Here is a 10,510-nt window from a genome sequence, read left to right as displayed (position 1 = left end):
AAAAAATTAGCTGGGGCGTGGTAGCGTATGGCAGTGTAGTTCCAGCTACTTGGAAGACTGAGGGGAAAGATCACTGGAGCCCAGCAGGTAGAGGTGGTGGTGGCCAGGAGCGGCCACTGCACTCCAGTCTGGGCGATAGAGTGAGACTCCAACTCAAAAAAAAAAAAAAAAATTTTTTTTTGTTAAATTAAATTAAAGATTAGAACAAAAGATGCCAAAATATTAATAATAATTGTCTCTGGATAGTTAAATAGTGGGTAATTATAGTTTTTACATTTTCTAATAAGTAAACACAATCTTTGTAATCAGAAGAAACCCAAGTATGTGTGATAAAAAATAATTTCTGAAATGTCAAAGAACATTTCATCTCCCCAAAATATTCATTTCCCATATAGCCTCTTTTCATTGTTGTGTCTGTTTCTTATATCTCTTGAATAAACAATGAGCCTGTGTGTTGCTCACAGCACCCTACACCTTGGTGATTGTTGTTCTGTGTTTGTCCCTCCCATGTCAGCACCCCTTTGGCATTGTTCTGTCCTGAGGTTTTGGAAGGGTGAAGGCAGAGATGTGGCAGGAGATAGTATCATCATGAAGAGACGCAACCCAGTGGGCTCCAGTTTCCTTGCTTGACATGTTGCCTGAGTATTTGTCAGGCAGAGACTCTTCTTAGGAAAGTTTTCCATTCTCAGTGCTCTCAGGGACTGAAATCCATTCAGTCTTGTTCTTTGTCTTGGTCTATTAGGGAAAGTTTCCCAGCTTGGACAACAAGCCATGGGACTGGAGGAAGGCAGTTTTTTTTCTGATCTGTTTTCATTATTTTGGAAGTTAATGGCCTTGGTTAGCAGTACCAGTGGCCCTGTAAATGATACTTCAGGTTGTAAATGTTCACTCCAGCATAGCCAAGGCATTGTTTCCCTCTTCATCCTGTTCACATCCTCATGCTGCTCCTTCCCAGGCAGAAGTGACCTCTCAGTATTTCTTGGACAGCCACTGTCAGCACCTGTTGTACCTAAAAGTGCTGCACTATTACCTCTTTGTCGCGAGAAGAATCCAGTGTCATTCATGTCTGTATCCCAGCTCATTGTATGATGTTAGGCCAAGAGTACCTGCTCAGCAAATATTTACTGAGTGCCTTGACTTTTACCTAATTACTCTGCATAAGACCAGATAGTCAACATTTCATATATATTCTATATCTGTTTTTGCCCATGTTATGTGTGCTCTTACAGGCATCTTATTATAGAAAACTTTATTCCTCTGGAAGAAAAAAGTAAAATTATGAATAGATCCTTCTTTGATGAAGAGGAAGACCATTGGAAATTGCATCCTATAACCAGATTGGAGTAAGTCACTACTGATTTGAGAGGATCTGGTGGGGAGGAGGGAAGGAAGGTTGATAGCTGGGCTTGGCCAGAGGGGTGTGGTGAAAACACAGCTTGAGTCATTTAAACTCAGAACCATCTGCATTTCTGCCTTGGTAGCTGCCATAGATCACCAGGTATGAGTTTGGTGATGTGTTGTTAAGAATTGGGAGATGTTGTCACCAGGGGACTAACACCCTTTCCAAAGTTCCTGTGTTTCCATTTCCCCAGCTGTGAGGTACAGTATGCTAGGCCAAAGAGGGACAAGGGAGAGGTGTCAATCATATCTCAGTCTGACCCACAGCATTGAGAAGTGTTCTCAGTCTGAGTCTGGGTCCTGCTGGAAGGATGGGAGACATCTGCCAAGGATGCAGGAGTGCAGAGTGCTGACAGCTATGCTTTGTGTCTGTGGTCTAAGAGCTGGATCATGATTAAGATCCTTTCTGGCTTAAAAGATGCATGATGCTCACATCTGAAGCAGAAAATATAGGCAACTCTTGTCCCACTTCTGTCCGCCCTCAGTCCAGGGAATTATGTGCTTCAGGTTCTGTTCTGACTCAGAATCTTCTGTGTGTTTGATTGATCCTGAGGCTATAGAGCACACTCCAGCAGGGCATTAACACTGCAGTCCATTTCCAGGAATCAGCAGATGATGAAACGGCCAGTCTCAGCTGTGGGATATAAGAGACCATTGAGCCAACATGCAAGGATGTCCATGATGATCCGTCCAGAGGCCAGATACAGGGTGAGAAGATTGTTCTTCGGTTTGTTTCCTCTGTCTTTTGGAAGAGTTTAGATTTGTGTAAGCTCTTAGGTACTGTTCTGCTCAGAGTTTGTACGATGACTTTTTTCAGAGTTATTTGTAACAATAACATTTAAAGATATTTATAACAATAACAATTATAAAAAAGAATAAGTATAATGACAAGTAAAAAATAATAACTCATACCAATGAAAGGTAAGATAGAATGAAGTTTAGAAAGCCAGGACTTGGGAAGTGGCCAGTAAACATGAAGATTGAGCTTCAACATGGCTCTGTAGGAAGAGAGAATGCAGGTGTCTTGTGACTGAAGACAGCCCTGGACTAAAGAACTTCTATCGCTTTCGTCTTACATAATGTGTGTCAGTTGTGTCACCACTTAAAAGTCATATAATTGAGTCTGAAATCTCTTACAATAAAAATGTTATGAGCGCTTCTAAGTACGTGCTGTGTGCTAGGCACTGTACTTGGCATTTGATTGCTTTCTCTAATTGAACTCTCCCAGCTGCTCCATGTAATCAGCCATGTTACTGGTGAGTAGGTAAACTGGGAGACACAACGTATTGGTAAGTTATAAAACAGTCTGTATTGGAAGTATAGATAACGAATAAAAAAATCTGAAACTGATTATCTCTGGTTGGTGGAAGTGCACTCAATTTAAATACTCTTCTTTTTGCTTATCTGTATTTTATGACTATCACTAGGGAAACTGGGTGATGATGATGATGATGATGATGATGAGTCTGAGTTGGAGTCTCACTCTGTTGCTCAGACTGGAGTGCTGTGGCACATTCACGGCCACCCCAGCATTGACCTTGCTGGGCTCCCGTCGATTCTCCCAAGTAGCCGGAACTATAGGCACACACTACCATGCCCAGCTAATTTTTGATTTTTTTTTTTTTTTTTGTAGAGATAAGGTCTCACCAAGTTGCCCAGGTGGTCTCGAACCTGCAGGCTCATGCAGTCCTCTCACCTTGGCCTCCCAAAGACCTGGGATTACAGACTGAGCCACTGAGTCCAGCCTATGTAGTTTTTTTTTATAATGAAAATGTTTCACTTAAAGTCTTTTTTTTTTTTTTTTGAGTTGGGATCTCACTCTGTTGCTCATGCTGGAGTGTGGTGGCACGATCACGATGATCACGGCTCAGCCTTGACCTCCTGGACTCGGGTGATCCTCCCACCTCAACATCCCAAATAGCTGGGACTATGGGCGTGCACCGTCACCCCCAACTAATTTATTCATCCATTCGTTTATTTATTTTTCTCTAGAGAAAAGATTTCACTATGTTACCCAGGTTGGTCTTGAACTCCTGGGCTCAAACAATCTGCCCACCTTGGCTTCCCAAATTGCTAAGATTGCAGGCATGAGCCACTATGCCTGGCCTCACTTAAAATCTTTTACTTTTTCTTTTTCTTTCTTTTTTTTTTTTTTTAAGTAAGAGTCTCACTCTATCACCCACAGCTATCTCAGCCTCCATGTGCTGGACTTAGGTGATCCTGCTTCCTCAGCCTTCCAGGTAGCTGAAACTATAGTCACATACTATTATGCCTGACTAATTTTTTTATTTATTGTAGAGAGAAGGTATTACCAAGTTGCCTAGGCTGGTCTCAAGCCCCTGGACTCAGGCAGTCCTCTTGCCTCCACCTCCCAAAGTGCTGGCATGAGCCACCATGCCTGGCCTCACCTAAAATCTTTAAAATTTTTTGAGTCTCCCCTGGCAGCCAGAGCCAAACAGAAAATTAGGATTAGTTAGCTCATCAGGTGCTCTTCTTCCTAGCCCTAGTTATTTAAAATAAAGAAAGCTAAAGCTAAAACAATTTATTAGGTTAAGTTTTATTTTATTTATTTATTTACTATTTTATTTTGAGATAGCAGGATTTATTGAGAGGACAGAAAAGCTCCCACAGTGGGAGGGGGCCTGAAGGGGTTGTCCCATGAAGTTTTAAATAGTGGAAGGTGAGTATGTGTCAGACAGAATCCTCAGAAGCATTTTTCTAGCAGTTACTAATGGTGTGTATCTTGCCAGTTATTTCATATCTTAAGCCCAAAATGACATTTTATTTATTTACTTATTTTTATTTATTTATTTATTTATTTATTTATTATTTATTTATTTATTTATTTATTTTTGAGTTGGAGTCTCACTCTGTCCCCCAGACTGGAGGGCAGTGGCTGCTCCCGGCCACCGCAGCCTCGACCTGCAGGGCTCCGGCGATCCTTCCACCTCAGCCTTCCAAGTAGCAGAACTACAGGCGCATGCTACAATGCACGGCTAATTTTTTATTTATTGTAGAGATGAGGTCTTGCCAAGTTTCCCGGGTGGGTCTCGAACCCACGGGCTCAGGCAATCCACTCGCCTCAGCCTCCCAAAGTGCTGGGATTACAGGCTGAGCCGCCAAGCTTGGCCCAAAAATGACATTTTGAAGCCCACAAATCAAATATGTGAGTTTCTAGGGGGCTAACCTGATCCAAACGTAGAATTTAAAGCAGTAACTCTCAAATGCTTTTAGCAGTGGACTTACTCCTCCTGGAGCAATTTTATGCACCATCTCAGTACCTAAAAATGACCGTTGAAGCCATTCCTTCTCCCTGCAGTGACCTCCTGCCCCCCCGGAGTCCTGGTGCTGGAATCCACGGACTGGGAGGAGTTGGAAGAGAAGGTGGCATGTGTAATTGTGGATGCTGTCTCTACATACTTGTAGAGCTAGGAAAGGCTCACCACAGGACAGCAAGTGAGGAAGTCAACAAAGGCCAGTTATTAGGCAAGGCCTGATGGGGTTTTTAAAAATGCAGATACCAATACCTTCGCTGCCATGCACAACATCATATGGCTTCCTATCCTCTGCAGCTGAAAAAGGCATCAGAGTTGCTGCGTGTGGTGAGATGATTGGTAATCATCATCTTTTTCTTTATACTTCTTTATATTTTCGAATTGCCTGTAATAAATGAATTTAATTAGAAATTTTCCCCAGTTATTTTCCTTCAGTTATAAAACATATTCATTGTTTAAAAAAAATAAAGATAGCCAGGCGTGGTAGTGCGCGCCTGTAGTTCCAGCTACTTGGAAGGCTGAGGCGGAAGGATCGCCGGAGCCCAGCAGGTCGAGGCTGCGGTGGCCAGGAGCGGCCACTGCACTCCATTCTGGGCGACAGAGTGAGACTCCAACTCCAACTCAAAAAAAAAAAAACAAAAAAAAAAAGAAAGAAAGAAAAGAAAAGAAAAGGAGAATACAGAAAGGCATAGAGAAGAAAGTAAAAATCATCTGTAATCCCAACAGGAAAAAAAATCGTAAAATGACATCACTTCCTCTAGGTAGACTCTCTCTTGTAGGCCCTGAGTAGCAGGCGATTTGCAGTTCTCTTCTTGGAGGGGCCTAGATTGCTTATGTTCTCTGTGTCTAATTGGAGGCCAACCTCTCTGGTGATGGCTATGCTTCTTCAGGCAGAAAACATTGTGCTATTAGAGCTGGACATGCCCAGCCGGACCACCAGGGACTACGAGGGCCCAACCATTGCCCCCAAGGTCCAGGCTGCATTGGATGCGGCTCTGCAGGATGAAGATGAGATACAGGTGGATGCATCAACTTTTGAAAGCACTGCAAATAAGAAGTCCAAGGCCAGGTGAGTGGTCTCGTGTTTGAGCAAGGACAAACCAAGGTCGAGGGTGACAAGAGTACTTGTTTATCATGGAACACTTTATAGAATACACTGAAAAATGTTGCCATATTACTCCTATGTTTACTTATTATTTTGCAAATATTTGTGGTTGAGACACTATGCCAGGTATACTGAATACCACAATGCCAAATGCACCCAATCCCTACCTATTAGGAGCATGTGTTCTAGTGCAGTAGGGATTATTTCTTCAGTGCCCAGCAGGTATCAGGTAGTTCTAAGTGCTTTACAAGAATTCTTTTAATGATTTCCTGAAAAGTAACCTAGCAAGTAAGTGGCAGAGTCAGAGTTCAAACCTGGGTCTATCTAAATTCACAACCCAGACTCTGGACCTCCATGCTAAGTTTACCTTACTCATTTGGTACAAAAGTAGAAATTCTCTTACTGAATGCTAGATTAGGCGCTTTAGGAAAATAGCTGGGTGGAAAACCAAAAATGGAAGAAACTCTACCTGTAAACGTAATATTTTAAAATCAATTTGGAGAAGATGTTCTTAATGGAAGAGCAACTGCTGAGCATTTGAGTCCCTTCCCTCAGGCTTCACATCTCTGTTGGAGGCCATGTTGGTTATGCCCAAGGGTCAGACTATGCCACTGTAGTAGTTTTACAATTATAGGTATCCTGGTTTTCAGGCCCTTGAAGATAGGCAGTGATACCTAATGTGTCAGGGACAGAAATGGGGACATATAATGTAAGCATGTGTTTGACTTTTGCAGGCCTAAGAGTGGAAGGAAGTCAGGATCCTCCTCTTCCTCAGGAACTCCTGCATCTCAGCTTTATCCCCAGTCTCGGGGGCTGGTTCCAAAGTAAAGCAAGATCCTCCTCTCCCAGGGCGTGAACAGCATCTGCCTTCCAAGAGAAGAGATGAGCAAAAGACTGCAGAGGGGACTTGAGCCCAGACTCAGAACTGTTCCACTGAGGAGAAGCCATGGCCTCTTTGCAGATTCACCACCTGAATCTGGTCGAATGTGCTGGTCCCAGTATGGCATTCCGCCCCTCTGGGAAACGCCTTTTAATTAGCATCTCAGCAATGTATGGGTAAGGTAAAGTGCGCTAGTCCAAGTGGAAAGCAAGAGAATGACCAGTGACCTTGCTTCTCCTCCTGTTCCCCTGCCCTCCCTTCCTCTCCCCTCTCCTTTTCTAGCCTGTTCTTCATGCTGGGCTCCCTTTCTGTTGAACAGTACGGAAGAATCAGAAGTCACCTTAGCAGGAAAACATCTTTTGGAGCCTCGGGATAAAATGACAGTGAGGTTGAAACATAAATATCCCAGAACTTGGGTAGGTGCCTGTTCTTGTAGGCAGAAATGAGAAGTCTCATTTGGATCCAAACCCAGGTAGGCACCATCAGTGATCTTACCTCTGTGTCCCACCATGAGAAGTGGATCTGCCTTTGGGAGCTACTCAGTGAGGAACTCTCTCCCAGTTTCTGCTTCTGAGGGAGTCAATGTTGGAAGCAATAGAAGTAACATTCCTGTTGCCTCTTTGGAGCGTTTAGGGAAGCAGCTTCTTTAAAACCTCAAAACCGTGGCCATCCTGTTAAAGACCTAAATCTGGAGGCCAGTGCCATGTCCATTCACCGTGTCACTTTACTCTTCATTTCTCTCCGTCTTTTGCATGCGTGCATACTCTGCACAGGCCCGTCCTCTGCCTCCAGAGCATGCCCTGCCGTGGGCTTGCTTTGTGGGAGAAAGGAGTCTGGCTCAGCCTTCTCTGGTGGGACTGGAGTTGAGGGAAAGAGACACACAATGGCGCCTTTGAGTTTCCCATTTTGTTCCATATTGACATGGAGAGCAGAAGAGTAGCAGACAGATGCAGAGACGGAGATGTGTGAGTCAGGGCAGTGAAACGGTGAGACACAGCAGATGGAAGTGAAGGAATCCTCCTGCCTTCAGCAGAGAACGCACCAAATCCTGGAACTGTGGCTTCCTCCAGGCGGAACCTGAGACGCTGGTGAGGAGTTGCGTGATTGAACAGGCTCTGAGGAGAGTTCGGAATTCCTGTTTACATACACGAGTTTGGTTTGTAAGTTTTAGTTCCTTGTATTATTGAGATTCAGAGCTTCGTTTTTTGTTGGTCATTAGGTGGATGTTATTCATTTTCCTCTTAAGAGAAGCTCATAAGTATGTGTGGGTGTGAGAGCACAGTGGTACCTGTGTTCTGTGAGTGTGTCCATGTGTGTCTGTAAGAGAGAGAGACCAAGAACTCGCCCAGTTTTGAAATTCACGAACGTGCAGTTTTTGCCTTTTGTCTGTGTTAAAAGCCCATTGAATGACTAATCTAGGCAGACGCACTCCCATATGGGTGTCTGAGTCCATGAGCCAAGCCTGGGGGGACAATGTGAGTCCCCAGGTCTGCCACACTGGTGTACCTTGCTGGCACGGTACCTCAGAAAGGTGGCGACTCGGGTGGGCTTCGAGTTATGTGTTAACTCAGCTGCTCAGTTCCCAGGGCACACTTCTGGCTCAGAACCCTTGGGAAAGAGAAGGTACCAAGTGCAATGTCTTAGCATTCTGCAGAACGGAGGTCTGTTGTCCAGCAGCTCATTTCCTTTTTAGTGACCATTCTTTCTGAACCCAGGCCTTTTTCAGCAGTTCCCAGAGCACAATGAAGCCTACCCTCATCTTCTCTCTGGCTCTTCCCTGCATTTTTCGCATTTACTAAGCATTTGTCTGTTTGAATAGGATCCAAACAATGAGGCTGATAACCTCAGGTGGTTATCTGCTGGTTACATGTATATCCCACACCACATCTCCAAGGCTGGTCTAAATTCCATAGGCTGAAAATATTCATGCAGCAAATCTGAAAACTGAAAATTGCAGATAACACTATACCTTAATACTGATATCTTGAGGTGCTTTTCTGATTGGGGTGGTTAAGTGGCACATAGAACTTTCTAAGAAGGCAAAAGAAGAAAGACAAATTGACAGGCATGCCTTGTACTCATGTGTTCATGTAGTGGCCTGTGGAAACCAAGCAAAAGAGCACTCACTTGGGGGCAGCCCCTTCGGGTCCCCTTCCACAGTGGGAGCTTTTCTATCCTCTCAATAAGTCCTGCTTTCTCACTTAAAAAAAAAAAAAGAGCACGCACTTGGAGATGAAGCTGTCCTTTTCCAAGCAGTCTCTGGTGCTTTTCTTCTCTCAAAATGGATCTGATAAATGTTTGGATAGAACAGATGGTAGAATGTCTTGCTGCCATGAGAAAGCTGCTGCATTGGGTTCTGAGTTGAGTGAAATATATAGAAGACCCACAGAACCCACTGAGGGACCAGGTTTTCATGTCTATAGTCATGTCTAAAATATTCTGAGCCATTTAAGGACCTCAATGCCAGCAGCAGCCAGTGAAATCTGAAAGTCTTACAGTATCTAAGATAACCAGTGGGAGAAGGAGTTGAGACTGTGTGCAACCCTCATCAGACCCCTTTTTGCTCGGATCATAGAATGTATCTGACTTCATATTTTAAAGTTACGTGTCTCTCAGACCCCTGGATTCAGAACCCAAGGCTACCAATCATAGGCATGAAGCACTTTCTTAAGATTCTGACCCAATGTTGGATTGTCCCCATCTAACACCTGCATGCTGCTTGAATTGCTTCACCCACACCTCCATGACCAAGGGCGCCAGAGAGCTCTGCAGCTTCTGCATGGGCCACTTTCTGCTTTCCTTTCTGACTCTTGGAAGGCCTCCCTCACTGAATGTAGAATCATTGCCAAGTTCCTGAGAAGTGTCGATTCCCTGTTAACGTGGAATATCAGTCCTGCTTCGCATCTCTCACTTAAGGTTGAGGCATCTGCGAACAACACCTGGACCGTCTGAACCCCAGCAGTGGACTAAATGGGGCTCTTCATGTACTCTAAAAGCCATACTAAAAATGCTCAGAGGGAACTGGATAAGAACACTGGGCCTGGCTATTGTCTATCACGCAAGACTTTGTCTTGTACTATTTGGAAATCTGTCACCTTTCTGCCTACCCTCATTTCTGTAATGAAATGCTTTTGAGGTTATTTGTGAAAGGAGTGATCCTGGGGTAGTGGGCTTGATGGTTCCCTGGAGTTACTATTGATCTTGACCTTCTCTTTGGCTACCTTTAGACAAAGAATATGCCAATACTTGGGGCTCTGAGTTTTACAGTTGATATTTATTTGTATCATCTCTTTGTCTAGGAATGTAAAAGTGATTCTAAACTAAGATGTGTAATAAAAATCAATCAGATTTATTGTACCTACAAAAAGGTGTCCTCATAAATGACTAATGAATGCTTTTGAAAATGACATGCCTGTGGCTGACACACTGCCATTTTCATTAAACATGTTAATTGGGTGGGAGTGAAAAACAAAAATGGAATTGAAATGCTGGCATTTAAAAATATAGCAGCAAAGAAAAGGGATATAAAATGAAGAAAGACAGAGTGACAGATAAACACTTTTTGTGTTTTTTCCATTGAGATTTCTGAGATAAGCCTGGGCAATGGGCATGAAATTTATTTTAACTTTTGGGTTATTTTTTAATTTATTAAAATTTTGTTATTTAAATTTATTATTATATATTATACTTACTGGGTGTGGTGGCTCACGCCTATAATTCCAGCACTTTGGGAGGCTGAGGTGAGAGGATTTCCTGAGCCCACAGGTTCGAGACCAGCCTGGGCAACTTGGCAAGACCTTATCTCTACAATAAATCAAAAAATTAGCCAGGCGTGGTAGCACGTGTCTGTGT

At 43.5% G+C, this 10,510-nt stretch overlaps 1 protein-coding gene across 2 annotated transcripts in view; it reads left to right on the top strand.

Moving 5' to 3' along the window:
• The window catches only part of KIF3B (kinesin family member 3B), a 25,085-nt gene extending 15,060 nt beyond the window's left edge, over nt 1-10,025 (top strand). Inside the window, exons 5-8 of one of the 2 annotated variants that reach the window (XM_008049440.1) lie at nt 1,230-1,343; nt 2,001-2,106; nt 5,564-5,742; nt 6,513-10,025. In XM_008049440.1, coding sequence (XP_008047631.1) covers nt 1,230-1,343; nt 2,001-2,106; nt 5,564-5,742; nt 6,513-6,606 — 493 coding nt within the window. In that variant the 3' untranslated portion in view covers nt 6,607-10,025. The remainder of the gene's footprint in view (nt 1-1,229; nt 1,344-2,000; nt 2,107-5,563; nt 5,743-6,512) is intronic. The other variant, XM_021708243.1, reaches the window with a different exon arrangement.
• The last annotated feature ends 485 nt before the right edge of the window (nt 10,026-10,510 follow it).

This window comes from Carlito syrichta, unplaced genomic scaffold (genome assembly GCF_000164805.1).
Source record: "Carlito syrichta isolate Samal-C Ts95f unplaced genomic scaffold, Tarsius_syrichta-2.0.1 Scaffold135610, whole genome shotgun sequence".
Classification (NCBI taxonomy): domain Eukaryota; kingdom Metazoa; phylum Chordata; class Mammalia; order Primates; family Tarsiidae; genus Carlito; species Carlito syrichta.
The sequence above is the reverse complement of the archived record's forward strand: the minus strand, read 5'-3'. Positions and strand labels throughout refer to the sequence as shown.